Genomic DNA, 24,691 nt, shown 5'->3' on the forward strand with positions numbered 1-24,691 from the left:
AACTATCAAGTTTTTAATTTACCTCAACAGAGATATAGTCTCCAGAACAATGAAGTAATAGTCCTCCTGCTCTTTGCTCTGATCAGATCACATGGGTAATATTGTGTCCATAATATGTGGAATAGCTTTAGAGATCATGTCACAGGGGAAGTGTTCATGAAATTAAGGATATTTAACTTAGAGAAATGAAACCTTCAGGGAGATCTTAGGATAACTGTCATCAAGTATCAAGGGATGTTACTTAGAAGATGACTTTTGGAAGTCCCTTCCAATTCTTTCTGTGATAATTATATGTGTCAATATGGACTTCCTTAGAGGGGACATATTGGAAATCTGATGTGGATATCCTCTTGGACCCTAGAAGCAGAATTAGAGGCAGTGCCTGGAAGTTAAGGAGACTAGGGATTTAAGGATAAATATGCCAATAATAAGGGATGGAATTGACCTTAGATGTCCTATAGCCCATCCCCCTCACTTAATATATGTGGAAACTGAGGTCCAGAGGTGAATCAAATGTCTCAAGGCCACACTGCTAGCAAGCAGTAAAAATGATGTTTTAATTAAAGTTTTTCTCTGCAAATCCAGTACTCTTTTGACAACACGATGTGACCTCACAAGAAGATACCTTCATCACTAAACTATATTGCTTCTACCTCTAGAAGTCTTCATATAGAGACTGAAGAAGCACTTGTGAAGAATATTGTAGATTTCTTCTCAGGCATCAGTGGACTAGATGGCTGAACACTTCTTTTGCAAAACTTCCTGTGATCTTTGAAAGCATGCAAAATTACAATTTCTATGGAAAGACTTCAAATTTTGGTGAAGAAAACTATCACAAATGTCTATTATGCTTTGATGTTTGTAAAGCCCTTTCCCTTCCATACCCAGAAAGTTATGTAGTAAAAATATTTTATTATTATGTATTTTATATATAATTTTATATGTAAGGAATTTAATCCAATTAAATAAACACATATTAAGTTCCAATGCTGTGGGTTAGGTACCTAAGAACCAGTATATTCAGGAAAAGCAACACCAATTTGAATTATTTGAGTTCAAAGCCACACTCTGCAACTCTCTGACTATAAGACCTTGGAAAAATAATTTTATTTCTCTTGACCTGTTTTTACATTACATTTTAATTTTTTCATGTGTTAAAAATCTGCCCTCTCTATCTTCCAACCTTGTGGAAAAAAATCAAAATGAAAATTCCTGTTACTACTTTTCTCATCTCTTAAATGAGGAGGATTGAGTAGATGAACTCTTAGGTACCTTACAGGTCTCTATCAATATTCTTTTGTAATTGAAGCTCAGAGATAATAAATTATCCAAAGTCACACAGCTAGGAAGTTTCAAAGCAAGAATTCATTCAAATTTTCCTGATATCAATATCAGCTCTTTTTGATAAGGAGTCAAGATGGCTGTGTAGAGGCAGCAAAAGTTCAGACCTCTGAAAACCCTTCCTCACCAATTAAAAACCAAATGCTCCTAGGGGACTGAAAACCAAATCTAACAACAGGAAAGAACTAAGGAACCCTCCTTCTGGACTCAACTTAAAAGGTATGCCCCCCCAAAGCCTGGATTCAAGAACACTCCGGTTTAAGGGGAAGAAAGAAGGAAGGTCACAGGACCCCTCCCCCACCTACAGTACTGAGCCTCCAGCAGTGGCTGGAATCTCTGGGCTGGCAAGGGCCCTAGACTGGAGGGAGTACCTTGAGGGCAAATCTGTGCCAGGCTCAGGGCTTTGAACACAGGCAGTGGGGAGACAGCTAGAGAAGAACCTCAGAAAAGGCAGCCCAATTGCAGCTGAGACACTGCATATTGCCCTCCCCTGGCCCCCCCCCTCCCCGAGGTTTTGGCCTCAGAGCACATTCAACTCTGCAAGATCAACTCTGCTGAGCTTAATCTTATCAAGCCTTCAGAGGGCAGGGAAGCACAAGCTCCAACACCCCTCCCCCACAGACTACTCTGAGAGCTTTGCTGACTAAGCCCCAAGGGTGAAGGTTGATAGAAAAGCCCAAACCCATAGGTCCAGTACATAATGAGAGGAGCAAGACTACAGGCAACTACACGGGTAAAAGAAGGGGAAAATATGACCAAACAACAGAAAAAGAAAAAAAAGAAATTACAATCAACAGCTTCAATCCAGGCAATGAACAAAGAGCAAATGTAACAGAGGAAGATCAAGGAACACCAAAAAAAAAAAAAAACAAAAAACATAGAAACTCCAGCAAATTGGATACAGGCTTTGGAATAACTCAGAACACAATTCAAAACACAGTTAAGAGAGGCTGAAGACAACTGGGAAAAGAACTTAAAAAGCAAGATAAGTCATCTGGAAACAGAAAATAGTGTCTTGAAAGCCAAAATTAATCAGCTTGAAAATGAGGCAAAGGAGATGAAAGATGAGGCAAAGAAGATGAAAGATGACCTCCAAAGAAAATCAGACCAGAAGGAGAAGGATGACCAAAAAGCCAGGAACAAAATTCAGTTGTTAAAAACCAGAATACAACAATTAGAAGCAAGCAACTTAACAAGGCAGCAGGAAACTATAAAACAAAATCAAAAGAATGAAAAAATTGAGGAAAATATGAAACACCTCACTCACAAAACAGAAGATTTAGAAAACAAGTCCAGGAGAGACAACTTAAGAATCATTGTCTATCAGAAGACCAGGACAAAATAAAAAGCCTGGGCATCATCCTACAGGAAATTATCCAAGAAAACTGCCCCAACATTCTAGAACAAGAGGGAAAAGTGGAGATTGAAAGAATCCACATATCATCTCCTGTACTTAATCACCAACTGACAATACCCAGGAATGTTATAGCCAAATTCAAGAACTACCAGACCAAGGAAAAAAATATTACAAGCTGCTAAGAAGAAGTCATTCAGATACCATGGAACTACAGTCAGGATAACATAGGATCTGGCTGCATCTACACCAAAGGACCAAAAGGCATGGAATATGATATTCTGGAAAGCAAGGGAACTAGGTCTACAACCAAGAATCAACTACCCAGAAAAACTGACTATATTCTTACAGGAAAAAATATGGTCATTTAATAAAATAGAAGAATTTCAAGCATTCGTAAAGAAAAGACCAGCCCTGAACAGAAAATTTTATGCCCAAACACAGAATTCAAGAGAACCATCAAAAGGCAATTAAGAAAGAGGGAAAAAAACAAAAACAAAAACAAAAAAACAAAACAAAAGTCACTTTTTAAAGGGATCCAATAAGTTAAAATGATATGAATTCCTACAAGAAAAGAGGATATTGGTAACTGTTAAAAATTGTTATTATCAATATCAGCACTTTTTGATCATACTAAACTGTCTTTATGACATATCCAGAAAACTGAACTGCAAAAATAATGATCATGTGTTGGTCTATATAGTTTTAGACTCTTTAAAGCAGTCACTGTGGAACTTAACTATATAACATAACATAATATAATATAACAAATATGGTTGGTGTTTTTGAATTTTAGAGTAGGGAGGGTCCTTAGGAACTAGGACTCGAAGTCTAACTCATTCCCCCTTTCCCCACCAAAAGATCCCTCTTGCAGTATACCAAACAGCCTCTGCTTGAAGGTGGAATGAATCAGCAAACTCATTCCAGTTTTGGAAAGATAATTATTAGGAATTTTTTTATGGCATCTACCCTAACTACAATTCTTTGCAACTTTTACATTTGCTTCAGGGTCAAAAGGAACACATATATTTGCTTCTTGAGAGCCCTTCCTATACTTGAAGAGAGCTATTGTGTTCCCCAGGAGTCTTTTTTTTTTTAATCCAGGCTAATTCTTTCCCCTGATCCACAATTTTCATTGTCAGTGACATATTGACATAAATTAAATATGAGCACTAAATGGTCCTCCATCTATGAATTTTCTTTATTTCTTTAAATAACAACCTGTGATTATATCTCTTCAAGAACTGGTTGTGCTTTATTTGATGAACTCAAATATCTTTTTGAAATTATTTTGAATGGATATTTTCTTTCTAATATTTCTTTCTGGATTTCATTATTTCTATTTTAAAATCATTATTTTTGTTACTTTATTTTGTAAACTGCTATTTCACTGAAGATATTGTTTCAGTTTTTATCTGTTAGTTTTTTATCATCACACAAATTAACTATCAGATAGGGATAGTTTTCTCTTCTTTCCCCCTCATCTTTATGACTTTACTTTTTTTTCTTTGACATTGGCATTTCTAACATTTTAAATACAATGTCATATAACATGGGGGAAATGGAGCATTTTTGTTCTTTCCTGTATTTATTAGGAGAATATTACATGTTTTCCTATGGCATATAATTCCAGTTTTTGGTTTTCAATTGTTATGGGGAATTTAGGAAAGGGGGAAAAGTTTATACAAAGGGGAAAACACACTTAACTAAATGAGTTTATTAACCAAAAAAGGGATGAAGGGGAAGGAAAAAGGGGAAAGGTTTGCATCTGAGTATTTGCCCCAAGATATTTAAACCTCTATAGTTAATTCCCTAAACTTAACCTGTCTAACAAGTTCAACTAAAGATTTCTAAGGATAAGTCCAACAGGGAACCCAGAATCTCACACACAGAGTACTTGGTGGGTCAGGTAACAGGAATCCAGCTGTTGAGTCCTCAGATGTTCCAGGAAAGAGAGAGAAAGGCTCCTCCAAAATCACTCTGTCCACCAGAATGTATGGAGCATCTTCCTCTCAACCTTGTTGATTTTATTCAAAGGCAGACAGCTTACAAGATGAGTTTGTCCAGGGAGAGTCCAGATTCACACCCTTCAGGCTTGACCTTCAGCTCCAGACAGACAGTTGGAAACCTCTCCCTTCAACAGCTTGGAACTCTGACTCAGCCAGCTCTTGGAGAATTCTGAGGCTTGAGGGCTGTCAATCAGTTACTTTGTAACTTCCCTCACTCCACAAGAGATGTTTTACCATAGTAAAAGGCTTTCTTTGCCTATATTTTGTAGATTTTTAAAAAAACAAATGTGATCATTATTCTTATTAAAGGCTTTTATCTGAGTCTACTGATATAACATGATTTTTAATTCTTTTGATTTTTTATATGATTAATTATGTGATTTTTAAAAATCCTTGCCTCCCACATATAAATCCAATTTAATCAGAGTGAATGATTTTTTTTTGGAGGGAATAAATTGCTATAATATTTAGTGCAGGGTTTTATTTTTTATATTCATGAGTGATATTTTAGTTTCTTTGCCTTATTTCCCCCTGGTTTTGGTACTGGAACTATGTACCCATTTTTCTTTATATTTTAAATCTGTTTTTTATAAAAAGCAAACTGTTGGGCTTTAATTGGTCAAATTATACCTCAGTATTCAATATATTGTCTTTACTGTAAATAGCACTTCACTTTTGATCATATGCTTCAGATTTAAAAAAAATAGTAATAAACATACAAAATCATAAGCACTTTAATTTTTCTTATATTATCCTATTTTGCTAACAGCCCATCTTCTTTAAGAGGTTCCTTAATGATGTCATAATGGAAAGAGTGTTACTCTTTGTAGCAATCCAGATTTAGTAGACTTACTAGACATCATGTATTCACTTTGGCTCTTTCAGGGCTGATATTAAAAGGTACATTGTGTTCACTAAGAATTATATCCAGTGATGACAAAAGCACAGAATGCTTTTAGTTTTTTCTTTACCATCCCTTGGTAGACAGGACCCAAGTGTACAACCATGGCTTCATATGATTCATTATATAAGTGTACTTTCATGCAAGGATCCAAAACTCCAAGAGACTCATGATGAATAATGCTATCTACCATCATAGAAGAAACTATTCAAGTCAATACAGATAGAAGCATTCCATTTTTCACTCTATTTTCTTCATGATATTTTTTTCTTGTATGTGTGGTATGTGTCTTCTTTCATGTCCCAAGGAGTATGGAAATATATATTGCATGACAACACTGGTATAATCTATATCAGATTATTCACCATCTGGGAAAAGGAGAGAAGTCGGACTATTATCATGATTCTACATATAATTGAAAAAACAATCAAGAGTTCTCCTGACCAAGAAAAGCCCTAACTCTACTCTCTAGGAACCCCACATTGGGTCTCTCCCTGAATTTGGGGTCCATGCTGTTGAATAAGGTGCATGTGGTGCCTCTGCCTGACACACACACACAGACACACACACACACACACACACACACACATTCCCTCTAAAGAATGTATAATTGAAAATCTGTTACCCTAAAAAAGAACTACATTTCCCAGGAGCCCACTGACTTCTTGTCATTATTTACTTCCTGTAGATAGGGGATATTTGGCAGGGACATGGAAGGTCCCACCTCTTTACTTCTGGTCCTGAGCTTGGTGGTGGTAAGGAGGGTGTTTGAACTGACAGATCAGTCATGGACACTTGGTCTTTATTTTGTATCTTCTTTATTCCTTGATTTCTAATGATCATTAATAAATCTCTTAAAATGTAATATTTTTATTATTGAGATTTAATTTTAACTTTTACAAGAACCAGGAAGGTGTTGTTTCCCTCCTCAGAATCCTGCTATATACCTGAAGAGAAATCAGGTCTATAACCAAGGTACCAGTGGAGTAGCTGCTAAGGTTACCCGGCTGACCAGGATTCAAAGTCACATAATGTAACCTTCAGATCATAGTTCTTTGGGGAAGAGAATAAAACACCTTTTAAGTGTGAAAGCTCTAGATTCAAGTCACTTCTCTATAATGATTCACTGAGTGATCATGAAAAAGTCATGACCTTTCTGAGCCTCAGTAAATTCTCTAAGACCATCCCCTAATAATTCATGGATACCTTTTGGTTTTCTTTTGGGGGAACCTCCCACACTAACAAAATGATTATTTCCTCCATCAAGGTTATATTCAGATTTTTCACTGTAGCACAGAGATGGCCCTGAATTCTCAGAGGTTATAACACCAGAGATTAGATGCTGGCTAATTCTCCCAAGCTAGAAAGGTTTCAAGTATAGACCTAGTGACCAATTCTGGTCTTGATGACAAAGGACCAGATTGGCTATATTTAGAGTCATCAATCATATGGTAGATTGTGGGGTGATGAATTTTTAGCCATAGCAACAGTTCCTACTAATTCTACTGAGGGGGCACAACCTGAATTAGTGGAGGCAGAGTTTATACCTATTAAGTTATAAAGTATTGAATGAAGAATATTTTGATTTCTTTTTGTGGAGTCTATAGGATTTTCTAAAAAAAATCTTCAAAAAACATTTTTGATCCCTTTGCCTACATTATATAATTCACGACTACAAGTTTAAAGTCATTAAAATTGAACTAAACTATTTCTGATTGTTAAGGCTGACTTGGGCAAGAAAGAATATTTTTAGTTGTGTCAATTGATATCTAACAGAAAGAAGCTTTAAATTAATTCTTCACAGTCTCTATCACTCTTCTTTCTGAGCAGTCTGTGGGAAAGATGAGGGGAAGATTGAGTAAGTCTGAATGATATTATTCTGTGGCTATGCTCACACTTGGCTCAGCATTCACTTCCCATTGAGACCCTGACAATGGAAGAGGTGATAACACCTGCTAGGAGAGCCTCCTCATTAGCCCCTTGGGAGATTCTGGGGGCCAAAGATAGGCAGCCTCATTAATGTTCATGTTCCACTGTGGCTGTTCCAGCACCCCTTCACTTTCTTTGAAATGCTCAGAACTCCCTTTACTCTGCTTAATCAGTCCCAAGGAGCTCAGCTAAGGTTCATAACATTAGAGTAACTTAGAATAGGAAGGCACCTTAGAGAGAACACAGTTCAAGACTTTTCATTTATAGATGAGAAATCTGGGCCAAGAGAGGGAAAGGGACTTGCAAAATATCATGCACTGATCCATTGCCGAAGCTGGGATGAGAAACCAGGTCAGTCTTTAAAGAGTAACCAAATCTTTGGGGAATCCCTGTATTTGGAAATGAGGGTGATACTGGGACTTGATTGAGTCATTGGTAGGGGATGCTGTTCTGGATGCTTCAGCGACAGGAGAGAAAATAGTGGGTCAAATCTTGAAGCTGCTTTTTCCATATAAGGGTCCAATTCCCTCTCTCATTCCCTTACATTGCTTTCTGATACCACACACACCCCACTTCATTGAATTTCTTGTTCTCCTGCAGCAGAGCCAGCATGGAGTAGTAATGAAACATCGGCAAAGGTCAGCCAGGGTGGTGGGTCTCTAAGTTGGCAGATGGGGCTAATAGAGATATGGAGTTTGACGCTCTTCAGAAAGGAGGATTGGGTATCCCACTAAGTCCCCTAGAGGGAGGCCAGGGGTCAAAGTAAATGAAGAGGCAATGAGGCCATAACAGAAAGAAGGAGTTCCATATCTGGAATAAAGGGAACTGACATTAAGTCTCGCCTTTGCTTATTGATATGTTCAAGTCCTCTTTTAACCTGTAGAGTGTTCAGATTAGAAGCTTCCAAAGGTCTTTCTAGATGTGGCTCTAATGAATGTATGCCATGATAAAGGGAGAGAAGGGGACAAAAAGGATATTGGTCATTAAATCATAGAATCTCTTAATTAGAGGAGCTCTCAGGAGTGATCTCATCCAATTGATAATGTAAAGAAGAAATAGATTTATTGTAAATCATGAAAGCTTTAAGTGGTTAAAGAATTATAGGATTTTAATTTTGGAAGGGACTTTTGTGATGCTGTAGAAATGATTGCCACCCTGATTAAGAGGACAATGGCATCTGCTCACATTTATGTAGTATTTTAAGGTACTCAAAATATTATACATTTATTCTTTTATTTGATCTTCATAACTCCCTGTAAGGTAGGTTCTATTATCTCTTTTATAGACTGAGACCAAGAGAGCTTGAATGACTTTCCAGGGCCATAGATCCATAACAAAATAATAGGAATTAAATTGTATAAGACTTTAAGATTGGCAAAGCACTTTATCTTATTTGAGCCATACAAGAAATTTGTCCTACAGGTGCTATCATTATTCCCATTTTATAGATAAGGAAACTGAGGCTGAGAGAAATTAAATGATTTTCTCCAAATCACAGAGTGGTTAGGTTTTTGAGGCAGGAATTTGAGACTTTTCTCACTCCAAGTCAGATGTTCTGAAGTTGGCAATACCAAACATGTATCTTGCTACTTCTTTAATACTTCCAAGGGAAGCACACTGATACCATCCAGTTTTATAGGCAGAGAAGGCAGCTATTTCAAAATTATTTCTACTCTTGATTTAAATAGACTTCCAAATAAGTTCAAACCATTGATGATCCACCTCTTATCTCTGGAATTATATGGGGTAGGAGAATGACCAACTTATTTTAAGTTATCTCTTTTCCACAAGAAATTAGAGTGATGATAACCCCAGATCCTGCTAATGGCCACTATATTAGGACAGGACTTCTGGCCATAAGGCTTTATAGACCTTGGAAAATGTTATATAAGGGGATTGGGGAGTTAACTTTGAGGGAATAATTACTTTTCTTATGAATTTAACCAAGGCCTTCTTGAGCCCTTTAACAGATCCTTCACACCTTTTGTTGGTTTAATAATTCAAAACATTTATAACCTATAATTTTAGAAAAAGAGAAAGAAGAGGCCAGTTTTGATTCCATATATCCATGCCTTGGTTTTACCCCCAGCAATATGACAGGATGATGCCATGGCTGCTAGGTAGCATAGTGGTTAGAGTGGTGGGCTTGAAGTCAGGATGATCTGAGATCCAATCCAGTAGCCTATGACCCTGGACAAGTCACTTAACCTTTGCCTCAATTTCCTTAATTGTAAATGGGTATAATAAAATGGGTACAATAGTAATACCTACTTCACAGTGTAATTGTGAGAATTAATGAGATAATAAAGCACAAAGTACAATGCCTGTACTTCCTTCCTTTGTCGTTTTCTTTATTTCTTTTCCTTTCCTTCTTCCTTCCTTCCTTCCTTCCTTCCTTCCTTCCTTCCTTCCTTCCTTCCTTCCTTCCTTCCTTCCTTCCTTCCTTCCTTCCTTCCTTCCTTCCTTCCTTCCTTCCTTCCTTCCTTCCTTCCTTCCTTCCTTCCTTCCTTCCTTCCTTCCTTCCTTCCTTCCTTCTACATTCTGGTTACTGTACTTACCTAAATGGACCTTTTCCAAAGTAATACTTCCAGAAAAAGAGAATATAAGTTTGAGAAAGAATGATTGAAATCGATTGAAATTACTGCTAAATTTATGAATGGAACAATAAGGATTCAGAAAAATGACTGTAGAAAATTATAGCACAAACTGCTGGACTGGATGATTTCAAAGAACCATGCCAGCTCTACTTTCTTTATGCTGCATATGAAGAAAAAGAAACTCTAGAAAAGTGAAGTGACTTTGCCCAGCCAGGGTCACTCAGCTTCTTTGAAAGGGGCAGAACTAGGATTGGAAGCTTGGTGCCTCATGTTCATGGGGCCTTTTGCTTTACTCACTAGCTCATGTTATGTGCCCCCTTCTTCTTCTACCACACATATCTCCATCAGGTTTAGAAAGCCCACCCACACAAGCATTTTGTCCTGTTCTGAGATCTAGTTATTCACTGTCTATCTACAGTTTGCTAACCAAGTACACTTATAGCAGGCAGGACCAGAGAGGGAGCATTGGGTGCATTAATTCAGAGAAAGCCCATCAGTGAAAATGTTCCTTCCACCATATATGTTTCTCCAGGGCAGGGGTTTATCTTGTTTGCATTTCTGAATCCCTAATATGTCATACTGTGCCTGCCTAACATATGCTGGGCCCTCAGTTAATGTTTACTGAATTATTTGTACTAAATATTATGTAAAAATGTTTTTGGCTGGTCCTTTATTTTTGGAGTCAGTACCTTTTGTTAAGACTTGACACATTTGTCCCCAACAGGTTATGTTTCCATTTACCCAAGCAATATTCTTGTTTTCAGAGTTAATAATTGATTATTAATCATGTTAGAAGTTAAATGAATTATAAAATAATAAAACAATTATATAGTTTGAGGTTTGCAAAATAATTTAATAGGATAATAGGTTTTAGGGAACTGAGGCCCAGGTGAGTGGAGTGATTTGCCTAAGATCACATAGGTAATAAATTGGAAAAATCAGGATTTGAACCCTAGTCCTCTATGATTCCAAATCCTTTGCTTTCCCCACCTTAATTACACCCCCTTCTACAACTTTTACTTGTTAAAAATAAAATTAGAAGGAATATGTCCAAATCTGTGACTAAAGGAGGATTTTCTTGATCACAGTTTTTGCAAGGATTATTCAGCCTGGACAAAAGAGCTCTGAATTCTGGGGAATCAGCTTCAACCTGAGGTAGCCTATTTCAGCCTATAAATTCATGCTAAGATTTCCTCCTTTCCTTCATATTATGAGGAAACTGCTTCAACATAATAGTTTGTTGATCCTTGTTCTGCACCTTCAAGAAACAGAAAGATCTGTTCCTCTATCTATATTTATTTTTAAATTCTATTTTTAATTAGAAAATATCTACCCCTTCTTTCTTTAATCCTACATCTGTCCAGCTCATTTGAGCACGAAAGAAAAACAAAACCTTTCCTACAAACATGTATAATCAAGGGAAACAAAATTTAACTTTGTCCATTTAAAATACTTTTCTATCAGGATATGTGTAACCTGTTTCATCATAAGCCCTCTGGAATTATGGTTGGTCTTTATGCTGATTAGAATTCCTGCATCTTTTAATTTTGTTTATCTTTAACATATTAGCACTGTATTAATTGTTCTTGTGCTTCTGTTCACTTCACTATGAATCAATTCATTTAGGTCTTCCCAGCTTTGGCTTAAAATGTTCTCATCACCATTATAGCACAATAGTAATCCATGACATTTATATTAGAATTTGTTCAGTTATTCCTCAACTGATGGACACCCCATAAGATTAATATTTTTTGCCATGTCAAAAAAAGCTAAAATTATTTTTGTACATTCTTATAGAATTTGTTCTGTTTAGGATAGTTGTCTCTTTTACTCTATCCTACCTCCAATTCCCCTTTTCCCCTTCTCCCTTTTTTTCTATCTTCCTTTGAAAGAAATGTTCTCTTATACTCAACTTTGTGTATAGGTTTTTATTTTTTTCTTGATCCAATTCAGATGAGTGAGGTTTAAGTGTCAGATGCTCCCCTGCCTCTGCCCCTTCAGCCCTCCCTTTCAACTACCTTCTCATTTATAGAGAAGAATTTTTCCCCAACTTGGTTACATGAGATGAAGATGAGTTGAGAAAGAGGTAAGGGAAGAAAGGAATAAAAGAGACAGAGGGACAGGGACAAAGGTACAAAGACAGAGACAAAGAACACAAAGGAACAAACTCTGTAAAATACTTATGTTTAGTTTAAATAACTGTTATGACTAAATTTATCTCAAGAGACTGATTTTTGGGTAAGAATGTACATTTATTGATTATATCAGATTTATTTGTTGGGCCAGCATCATAAGCAATAAAGTGATTTAAGAGGTCTCAATGTTGTCTCTCATGACCAGTGATGATCCCAACTGGGTTAGGCAATCTGATAAATAGATTTTTAATAGCTCATTATTCAACCACTTCCTTAATCACCCCCAAGACATCTTTAATTAGTGATACCTAATTAAAATGTGATCCATCAACCTATTCCCCCCTCTCTATCTTCCCAGGTGGAGAGTCATGTCCATAGGAAAATTAAAAAAAACAAACAAACCTCTTGTCTCCTTCATTTATTAACCAAGTTCTGTTAAAAAGGAAAGACATTCTTTGGGATTTCAAAAGACAAAGAAAACCTAAAAAAGCAGCAGGCTAGATGTTATCTCTGAATAAATCCCAGAAAGAGAAATACACAATAATTCTCCCTAAAATATAGGAATTAATACAGCATATGAAAAATAGATTCTCAAGAAGCTCAGGATTGCTGAATCCCATGCCAGTTACAGTATTCTCTATTGCCTTTATTGGTTAATGGCCATCTCTATGCCCAACTTGAAGAACAGAGATCAAGACAGTCAGAAAAAAAGCTTAGTGTCACTTGGATATGTTTGAGAAACATGTCTTATTCAAAGACTACATTTAGACTTTGGTCATCCATTAAAATTAGCAGCCTAAGGACTCTGATACTGATCACTCCTGTGGCTTTGTCTACAGGGAAGAAGTTTCTCATGTGATGTTGGGCTCTCTCTCCAATGACACTTTACTGAACACAGCTACCTTCATCCTTCTGGGTGTACCAGGGCTGGAGGTAGCCCATCTTTGGCTGGCAGTTCCATTGAGTGCCATGTACTGCATAGCCTTATTAGGAAATATTATCATTGTGACTGTGATCTGGACAGACAATGCCTTACATGAACCCATGTACTATTTTTTATGTATCTTGGCTGCTGTGGACATTGTCATGTCAACCTCAGTGATGCCCAAGATGTTGAACATCTTCTGGTCAGACAATGGCATTATTGGCTTTGCTGCTTGTTTCATTCAGATGTACATCGTCCATGCCACCACAGCTATAGAAACAGGGTTGCTCCTGGCCATGGCCTTTGACCGCTATGTAGCCATCTGCAAACCTCTGCACTACCAAACCATCCTCACATCACGGACCATGATAGGGATGGGCATGGGCATCATAGCAAGAGCTATCACAGCTATGATTCCAATGACCTGGATGGTGGTCCATCTGCCATATTGTGCCTCCCACAAGATCCCCCATTCCTATTGTGAACACATGGCTGTGGCCAAGTTGGCATGTGCTGATCACATGCCCAGCAGTCTTTACAGCTTAATCATTTCCTTCCTCATTGTGGGGACTGATGTGACTTTCATTGCTACCTCCTACAGTCTGATCCTCTGGACTGTGTTCAGTCTCCCCTCTAGAGATGCACGGGTCAAAGCCCTCAGCACATGTGGTTCACATGTGAGTGTCATGGTCCTCTTCTACTTGCCAGGCATATTATCCATTTATATGGCCTGGTTAGGGCAAGACATGGTGCCTTTGCACACCCAGGTGCTGCTAGCTGATTTCTACTTGGTTATCCCTCCAATGCTGAACCCTCTTATCTATGGCCTGAAGACAAAGCGTATCCGGGAGCGAGTGTGGAATGCCGTGGCCACCAGTCTCCCTGGCCATGCCTGCCAAAACTCATCAAAAGAGAAAAGACCTATTCGAGTGTTTGTTATGGAACACAGTGAGTCTACATGGGAGGCACAGACTCAGAAGTAAGTGAGGATGCTGAAATGTTGAAATGTTGTCTATATCTGTTATTCATTCCTACCAGGTCTGGTCTAGGAATTTTGTAGAATTCCTAAAACCATAGTGGCAGCCATCTTAGCTAAATTGTTTCCAAACTAATGAAGCTATTTCGGCCACTCCAGAATTTGTATTCCTTCTTTTGAATCTTTAGTCAAAAAGTATTTATCCATTGATTTTGATGGTCAGTTAGTGAGGCAAGAAGTATTTGTTGCAATTTCTATGGGTCAGACATGATGTCTGGGGATCCCTAGAAAGGCAAAAACATAAACTTTGCTCTCAAGGAGTTCACACTCTTATAGGAGAGATATCATATGTACAAGATATATACAGAAAGAATGGAAGCTGATCCCAAAGGAGAAGATACTAGCAGCAAAGGAAATGGGCAAAGGCATCCTATAGAAGGTAGGATTTGAGCTGAGATTTCATGGAAGCCTCTTCCGGAAGGTGTTTTAGTCTTTATATATCCACTATTGTAACACATTAAAATACCAACAACATGGGAAGGGGTTTCATTTAGCTAATAATCCTTGCCCACTTTCTCAATTATGTTGGGCTTTACATCCAACATTTGTTTCAATGCAGATGTGTAGACTTTTTCCATAGGGAGATCACATGTGGAAATTTAGAGAAATGATTTTGCAATTTGGCAAGGAATAAAGTTGTTTCCCAAGATTAAGGCATATTTCTCAGTCACATTCTAAGCTTCATTGAGTACTGATGACATAGTAAGTTCATCTAAATACTTTCTTTCACTAAAATGTGGGATAGCTTTCAGATTTATTGCAATCACTTAATCTCTTTAAAAATTGAAGTCTTTGTCCCAACACAGGCTATAAAACTATACAGGATGGATTGATATTCTCAGCATGAACAGATCATCAAATCATCAAAACATAGAATATTTGACCTGGAAAGGACATTAGTCCTTTTAAACAAATTGATTCCAATTTATTCTCAACCAGTAATATTTTCTGTAAGAAGATTTTTAAATCTGTCTGTCTGTCTGTCTGTCTCTGTCTCTGTCTCTGCATTCTGTTGAAGCATGGGGGCTTGTCAGAATATAATTTTTGAAAAATTCATAAATAATTGCTAAATTTGTTAGAGGTGAATAAAAATAAAGATGGAATTTTCTTATTCATAAGAACAAGGAATGTTTATGGAAATCTATTGCTGCAGAGTGCCAACTGGGAGAATCTACACACATTCTAAAGCTTGTCCAATCTGATCCTTTTTGCCTTCTGCTGCTCACATTTTTTAATAGGCCACAGAAAGGCTGAATGTTGAAAGGAAAAAGGGAGTAGTGACTCCTAAATTGATGGAACTACATGGAAGTATTTATTTTTCAACACTTTGGGTTTCATCCTGCCTGATTTTTCCCAATAAATGAGATGACTATAAAGAGTGAAGCATTCTATGAATCAGGAGAGTCATGACAAAGAAAAAAAAGAAGAATCCAGATAATTTGATGGGAGCTCAAAGAATAGATAGGAGAGGGACATTGCATTTTAGTTAATTGGTAGTGTATTTCAGAGCATAAATTTAGCTCTCCACCACAGGTGAGTGCCAATTGACTTACCTTTCAGGCTTGGGAGAGTTTATTCAGAAAGTATACACAGAGAAGGGAGTATACTATTATGTAGTTGTGATGTCTTATAACTAAAAAAGTGCTTTTGCAATGCACTTTGTTAATGAATTGACTTGTAATGGGACAAGTGGCTAATCTAAAATTTTAGGAAGCAGAGGAATGAGCCAGGTGTGGGTAGCTCTGGCAGTGCCACTCTTTTGTATAACTCTAGTATGTGCCATTTCAATCAGTTGTCATGTAGGCTATGTAAATTCTCATTAACATCCCAGGTAACAATTATTCTGTTCTCAAGCACAAAACTCCTTTCAGACTTGCATTTTAGTTACATATATAATATAACTATGTAGAGCATAAATTAGAGAGTGGAGAGATTATGAGTGGCAAAAAACAGCTAGAATTCCATTATGAGAGACTAGTTGAGAGGTGATAAAGGTCTAAATGTGGACAGTTTCTATTTTAGAGGAGAAAATAGAAATGATAGAAATATTGTGGAGTTAGATTCAGTGCTACTTGTAATTTGTTGAGTCTTCTTTCTTTCCCATCTCCTGTGTCCAATGATGACTGAGGCTTTAAAATGTGGTTAATTAGGAGAAAATGACACAAAAGGAAAAGGGAAATTGGGAAGCAGGGCATATTTTCAGAGGAAGACATTCAATTTCTGAAATGTTGAATTTCAGGTGTTAGTGAAGCATTCTTTTTAAAATAATATTTTTTTCAGAGATTATATTTCTTACATCACCTTAAGACCCCTAGCCCTCCTATCCTACTCCTCTCCCTTTTGCTCCCTGAGAGCCATCCTAAATGACTTAAGGGAGGAAAAAAAAAGTGAGAACAACTGATTATTACATCGAACAAGTCTGAAAATAAGTACAATGTTATAATATCTGTGAGCTTTCTACTTCCAGGAAGAGGTAGGTTGTGGATGTCTTCTCACATCTTTTCATTTGAGTCCCACTTAATATTTATTTTAAAAAAATCAACTAATTAATTTTTAATATTTAAAATATTAAAATACTCAAATTTATTCCCTTCCTTCCTCCCCTTCCTCCCCTTAGAAGGCATCATTTGATGCTATCACATCCAGAGAAAGAACTGTGGGAGTAGAAACACAGAAGAAAAACAATTGCTTGATCACATGGGTTGATGGGGATATGATTGGGGATATAGATCCTAAATGATCACTTTAGTGCAAATATTAATTATATGGAAAGAAGTCTTGATCAATGATACATGTAAAACCCAGTCAAATTGTACATTGGCTATGGGAGGGGGGCAGGAAAGGGGAGGGAAAGAACATGAATCATGTAACTATGGAAAACTATTCTAAATCATTTAATTAAATAAAAAATTTTCAAATAAAAAAGGCAGCATTTGATTTTATATATAACATCTTACTTATTTTTATTTATCTGTTCTTTTTTTGGAGGTGGTGACATACAAGTCATTCTCCAAATGATATTTCTTTTTTTTAAAACAATATTTTATTTGGTCATTTCAAAACATTATTCATTGGAGACAAAGATAATTTTCTTTTCCTCCCCCCCAAATAATATTTCTATTGCTGCATATAATCTTCTCTTGTGGATTCTAGCTCCAAAATGACAATAAATAGTAGCAAGCATTTATGCAGCACTTTAATGTTTGCAAAATGCTTTACATATACTATCTCACTTGATTCTTAGAATCACCCAAAAATGCACTATTTCAATCTCACTTTTATAGATGAAGAAACTGAGAAAAATGACACGACTTGTCCTGGGCCACATAACTATACATTGTTTGATGCAGATTGAACTCAGATCTTCCTGATTCCAGATTTCGGGTTTTGATATCACACTGCTTTATCATTCAAATCTGTCTCCTTCTCTCTACTGAAATGGCCACCATGCAGGTTCAGGCTTCTGATTCCCTCTTGATTAGATTATTTTAAGAGCTTCCTAGTTGGCCTTGACTCTTATCTTTCCTCTCCCCAGTTTACCCTACGGGCTGCTACTAATGTGACTTTTTAAAAATACTTTTTCTAAAATGACCTTGCTGTTGTTCAGTCATTTCAGCCCTGTCTGACTCTTCATGACTCCATTTGGGGTTTTCTTGACAAACATAGTGGAGAGTGCTTCATCATTTCCTTCTCCAGCTCATTTTATAGATGAAGAAACTAATGCAAACAGTATTAAGCAACTTTCTCAGGGTCACATGGCTAGTAAGTGTTTGAAGCCTGATTCCATCCACTGTGACCATGTCAGCACTTGCTAAATAAATATCAGTGGATTATTTTTTTCCATTTAAAAGCACTTTTTTATTGTGGTTACAATATCAACTCATGGCAACATGTTTCACTGAGCCACTGTACGAATGAAAAGATCAAATCCATTGGAAAAAAACCATAAACAGAATTTCATAGCAAGTGACCATTTTCACAGGTAAGTCATTGATGCGACATCACTATTGGAGAATGTATGGCACATTTTTTTATTCTGTTTTTTTATTAGTCCCTGGTTTTTATTAGCTTAAATAAAAGCTGTTAGGATGTGGATACAGACACTCTCCAATGGTAGTGTGGAATTGTTTTTAATCTTTACTGACTTATCTGGTCCAAGTCAGCACAGAGTGTGTAAACAAAGATTTCAAGTAAGATGAGAAGAAATATATTGGGAATTTGACTATTATACAATGACTGCAAAACAAGACTTTTAAAAAGCAATTACTTTTGCACTCCTTCAGAAGGATTATGTAGTACAAATGTCTGAATGCCTCTTTGAAAGGAGAAAAAACATAGAATAAAGCACCTTTGTGTAAGTAAAACAAAGGCTTGAAATATCTAAAGACTTCCTCTGAAGACCATATTAGTCAAAATCCCAACATACTGTGTGTGGTACAAGATTTTGTTAGGCACATTTAATCTGTTGTCAGTTGTAGCAATTAGTAACATTTTACACATTTTACCATTATGACACTGCATTAACATTCCGCATATATTTGGGTGGTACCATACAGGCCCAAAGCTACACAAGAACGCCATTGCTATCAATGAGCCCATGAAGAGATACCGTCCTAACTCAGTACTGGTAATTTTTGATGTGAAAAAAGACATTTCAACATGTGATCTGTAAAATCAGAGCAGAGGAAGCAGAAGAGGTTGGAGTGGAACATCTGCTTTGAGACATCAAAGACATCACAGCTGGCACCCTTTCTCAGTGTATTATGAACGAGGTCCATGGTTTAAAGGGACTAAACTTCAAATTTCTGGACATCAGGAGCTACCTGGAGAAAGTGGCAATGGGCAAATTGCCCACCAACCACCACATCATCTACCAGCTACAGGATGTCTTCAATTTGTTGCCTGATGTCAACCTGCAAGAATTTGACAAGGAATTTTACCTGAAGACCAATGACCAAATGGTGGTGATATACCTGGCATCACTGATCTGTTCAGTAGTTGCCTTGCACAACCTCATCAACAACAAGATTGCCAACAGGGATGCAGAGAAGAAAGAAGGGCAGGAAAAGGGGAGGAGCAAAAAGGATTATAATACTAGAATCAAATGTAAATTCCTCAGCTGGGCATTTAAATTCCCTTTTAACATTGCCCTAACCTACCTTTCCAACCTTGCTATTAACCTTCACGTGCTTTTCATTTAAGTGAATTGGCCCTTTTCTTCTATGTATTTAGATTCCCTTGCTGACTTGATGATGATGATAGAATGCAAGTCAGATATACATATGTAAGAAGTTTATACCTAAGATTGTTCATTCATATTTTCCTTTTTCTCTTTATTTCTGTGAGTGAACTTCAAAGTTTCTATGTAGCTCTGTTCATGCCACCAGGAATGCTTAGAAATTCTCAGCTTCACCAAAATTCCATTTTTTTTCTCTTTTGTAGAATTTTGCTTTTTTTCTGGGTAAATTATTTTGGTTGTAAGCCTGTGTTCTAGAATATTGTATTCCAAGCTCTCTCCACTCCTTTATAATAGTGGCTCTTAAATTGTGTGTGAATTTGACTATGGCTTCTTGGTACCTGAAATTTTTTTTTTTCTGACTGCTTTCAGTATTTTTCTTTAACATAGAAGTTATGGATTTTGGCTTGTTGTTCCTAAGAGTTTTTGTTTTGGGGTTTCTTTCAGGAGGTGACACATAGATTCATTTTAATTTTCACTTTCCCCTCTGATTCAAAGAAACTGAGGCAGTTTTCTTTTGAGATTCTTTGAAACATGATGTCTAGACTTTTTTCAGCATTATTTTAAGTTATTCAGTGATTTTTAAATTTTCTTCTTCTTCATCTATTCAACTAGTCAACTGTTTCTGCTATGTTGTCTTATATTTCCTTCTATCCTTTCAGTTTTCTGTCCTAAAAAATTCTTGTCTATGAAATAATTGGCTTCTAACTATTTCTAACTTTTAGGAATATTTTTACTTGGAAAAGGTTTCACATCTCTTGTACCAACCTGTTAATTCCCTTCCCAAATCTTTCTTATATAGTACTCAATTATTTTCCAAATTGTCCTCTAGAACTTTCATTTCATTTAAAAAATATTTGTAATTCTTTAGAAACTCTTGCTTTATCTCTTCCAGGAATTCTAGTTGATGTGCCCAAGCTGTGCTTTTCTTTGAGGTTATTAGGAAGATTTTTTTTTTTTGGCAGGGAGAGGAGGAGGCAGGAAGAGGTGGTGCCTATATTTCTTTTGTAAACCATCTTGCATCAACTCTAAACCCCACATTCTTATTTTTAAAAAAATTTAAAGAATATATTGATATCTTATTTTCTCCAATTACATGCAAAATAATTTTTAACATTTGCTTAAATTTTGTGTCTCAAATTCTCTCCCTTCATCTATTCTTCCCTTTACTCCTGCTGAGATGGTAAGCAATTTTATACAGATTTTATATGTGCAGTTCTGTAAATCATTTTTCCATATTGATCCTTTTGTGGGAGGAAATTCAAGCAAAACAAATTAATGAAGTTAAAAAAGTTTTTCTTTGGTCTGGATTCAGACTCCATCAATTTTTTCTCTGGAAGCAGATCACATTTTTTTTAAACATGTATCCTTTGGGATTGTTTTGGGCCACTGTATTGCTGAAAATAGCTAAGTCATTCACAGTATTCATAAAATATTGCTATCACCGTGTATAATGTTCTTTTGGTTCTGCTTACTTCACTATGCATCATTTTGCCCAAGTTTTTCTAAGTTAATTTTTGAGGTCCTCTGCTCATCATTTTTTCAAAGCACAATATTATTCCATTATAATCATATACTATAACTTACTCAGCCATTCCCTATGTGATGGATATCCTCTCACTTCTCAATTTTTTTACCACCACAAAAAGAACTGCCTTAAATATTTTCACACATATATGTCCTTTTCCTTTTTGAAAAAAAAAATTTTGGGTTGTAAAGGAATAGCTAGGTAAAAGGTTATGTATTGTTTTCTAACACTTACAGCACAGGTTCAAAGTACTCTCTAGAATGGTTGAATCAGTTCATAACTCCCCCAACAGTACATTATTGTGTCAATTTTCCCACATCACCTCCAACATTTGTCATTTTCCCTTTCTGTCATAATAACCAATCTGATATAAATGGAATGGTATCTTGGAGTTGCTTTGGTTTTTCTTTTATTAATATTGATTTAGAATATTTTATCATATGACAAGAAATTTTCAATTACTTCATTTGAAAGCTGCCTATTCAAATCTTTTGACTATTGGTCAATTGGAGAATGACTTATATTTTTATACATTTTATTAATTATATATTGGAAAAATGAAGCCTTTATTTGAGAGACTTGTAAAGTTTTTTTTCTACCACTATGATTACACTGTATTATTCTCCATCCTATTTATCTCCCATTTATATATTTCTTTCTCTTTTCTGTCTATTCTCAAAATTATTTGTCTCCTGACCACCACAGTACTCTACTTGCCTTTTTTCTATCAGAACTCCCTCCAAATCTCCTTCCCCTCCTTTTTTCCTTTAGGGTAAAATAGATTTCTATATTCAATCAACTGTGTATGGTCTTCTCTCTTTGAGCCAATTCCAATGAATAATGTTTAAGTGTTCCCCTTTCCAACTTCTCCATGTTCCCCTCTACTATAAAGACTTTTTCATGCCTCTTTAATGAGAGATAACTTGCTACATTTTATTTCTTCCTTTCCCCTTCTCCTAATGCATTCCTCTATCATCCCTTAAATTTATTTTTGGATATAATCCTATTATATTCAAACTCACACCCTTGCCCTCTGTCTATTTATAGAAGGAGTATTCCTTCTAACTCCCCTAATGATAATAATTTAGGAGTTACAAGAATCATTTTCCCATGTAGGAATGTAAACAGTTTAGCCTTGTTGAATGTCTTTGATTTCTCTTTCCTGTTTACTTTTTTATGCTTCTGTTGAGTTTGTTATTTGAGAGTTAAAATTTCCATGCAGCTCTGATCTTTTCATCAGGAATATTTGAATGTTCCTTATTCCACTGAATGCTCACTTTTTCCCCTGTTGGATTATGCCCAGTTTTGTGGGGGTAAGTGAATCTTGATTGAATTCCTCACCTTTCCCCCATGGAATATCATATTCCAGGCCCTCCAAATCCTTTAATGTAGAAACTGCTACATTTTCTATGATCCTGACTGTGCCCCCATAATATTTGAATCGTTTCTTTTTGGCTGCTTGCAATATTTTCTCCTTGACCTGAGAATTCTGGAATTTGACTGTAATATTCCAGGGATCTCTTTTAAGAGGTCATCAGTGAATTCTTTCAATTTCTATTTTACCCTCTATTTCTAGAGCATCAGGGTTATTTTCCTTGATAATTTCTTGAAAGATGATATCTAAGGTTTTTTTTTTTGCCTAGTAAACTTTTGATCTAAGTACTTGGATACTCTGCTATTTAGTACATTCTTATTGTTTATATTGCATTATCTCTGATGCTTTTAAATACAACATAGCCTCTATGTTTCTCTTAATCATGTTTATTTTTTCCATTACTTCCTTTGAGTCCATGACTGTGACATAGTCATTCATGACCCACCAATTTTGAAGAATTAGATTACTTAGTTACCAATTAATTTGAAATTTGTCTTTCCAAGGACTCTTGTTAATTATAATTTTTATTGCATTATAATTGGAAAAGTTGCATTTATTATTTCTGCTTTTCTGCATTTGTTCACAATATGTCTATGCCCTAATACATGGTTGATCTTTGAATTGTGGAAGAGAGAAATTGGGAAGCATGCAAAGAGGCAGAAGCAGTGGCTGAGTGGTGACCTGTCAATCAAACAAGAGGTTCTATTTGGAATGTTACTGGGAGGAGCAGTTGGAAGGAAAAGAACAGACCAACCAAAGGGTTAATATCTTTTAACCTTAAAGACTGAAAGGAGATGGTCTGGTGACTTTGAAGGCAGAAGAAAGACGGACAAAAGTCTCTCTGACTTGCTCTGTTGATGATAGTGACTGAACTTCCAGACCTATCAGCCATTCCTCTCAATTGAACTATATTCCAGCATCCTCCAATCAAAGACTCACTGTAGTATTAGGGAAATCCCCAACCCTCTTACCTCCATTCTTTATCCTTTCCTGTCTTTCCCAAATAACCCCCTTACTTAAGATAAAGAAGAGAAAGAGTATTTCATTTGAAACATCATAAATTCACCCTGAGTGATTTAGAAAGAAGAAGAAGAAGGAAGGGGGAGGGAGGCTGATGGGAAAAAGAGGGAGGAAGGGAGGTATAGAGGGAAGGGGGAAAGCAGAAAAAAGAAGATAACTGCCTGATCTGTTAGTTATCAATTAGCAATCATTATAGTCCCTTATTATTATTTATTACAGTATATGTATTATGTACTGCTGAGAAGAAGGTATATTCCTTTTTATCCTTGTTCAATTTTCTCTAGATATTTATTAACTCTAACTTTTCTAACATTTAAATCAATTCCCTTACTTCTTTCTTATTTATTTTTTGGTTCAACTTATCTAGTCCTGAAAGGGGAAGGTTGAGATCCTCCACTAGTATGGTCTTACAATCCATTTCCTCCTGCTATACAATTTGGTGCATAAATGGTTAGTAATGATATTATTTCATTTTTTATAGTACCCTTTAGCAAAATGTAATTTCCTTCCTTACCTCTTTTAATCAGATCCATTTTTTATTTTAGTTTTGTCTGGAATCATGATTACTACTTCTGCTTTTTTTTACTTTAGGGGATGCATAATAAATTCTGCTTCAGCCATTTACCTTGAATCTGTGTGTGTTACCCTGCCTTCCATGTGTTTCTTTTAAACAATTTATAGCAGGATTCTCATTTTTAATGCATTCTGCTATCCACTTCTCTTTTATAGATGAGTTCATCCCATTTACATTCAGTGTTAATTATTGTGTATTGCCCTCCATCACATTATTACCTTTAGATCCTGCTCTATTATCTTCCACTCTGTTCTTTCTCACCAGTATTTTGCTTTTTAGCATCTTCTCCTTTTCTCCCTCCCTCCATTATTTCCCCTCTTCCCTTGTCTTATTTCCCTTCTACTTCTCTGTAGGGTAAGATAGAATTTTATACACAATGGAGTATACTTGTTTTTTCCTTTCTCAACCAGTTATGATAAGAGTAAAGTTTAAACACTGCCCATCATCACCCTTATCCTCCCCTCTCTATAATGATTTTCATGCCTCCTTATGTTATATAATTTACCCCCTTCTATCTCTCCCTTCCCTTTTCTCTTAGTGCAAGCCTCTCTTTCAGCCCTTGATTTTTTTACATATCATTCATGTAAATATACATCATACATACAAATTGTTTCATAACGTCCCATTTACATGCACATCATATCATCTTATCATATACATCATATCATCATAATCAATTTATTCTCCACTTTCTTTCTCAGTAAATTCCTTCTATCTTCTCTACTACTAAG

The 24,691-nt window shown here is 36.1% G+C and overlaps 1 protein-coding gene and 1 pseudogene across 1 annotated transcript; both read left to right on the plus strand.

Annotated features, from left to right (window-relative positions):
* Window positions 1-13,124: 13,124 nt before the first annotated feature.
* LOC100018390 (olfactory receptor 52I1-like) lies at window positions 13,125-14,174 on the plus strand. The gene has a single exon (XM_001371602.3). It carries the CDS (start codon window positions 13,125-13,127, stop codon window positions 14,172-14,174), a length of 1,050 nt encoding a protein of 349 aa, XP_001371639.3.
* Window positions 14,175-18,770: 4,596 nt separating this feature from the next.
* LOC100617285 (26S proteasome non-ATPase regulatory subunit 7-like) lies at window positions 18,771-23,459 on the plus strand (annotated as a pseudogene).
* Window positions 23,460-24,691: the final 1,232 nt, after the last annotated feature.

This window comes from Monodelphis domestica, chromosome 4 (genome assembly GCF_027887165.1).
Source record: "Monodelphis domestica isolate mMonDom1 chromosome 4, mMonDom1.pri, whole genome shotgun sequence".
Classification (NCBI taxonomy): Eukaryota; Metazoa; Chordata; class Mammalia; order Didelphimorphia; family Didelphidae; genus Monodelphis; species Monodelphis domestica.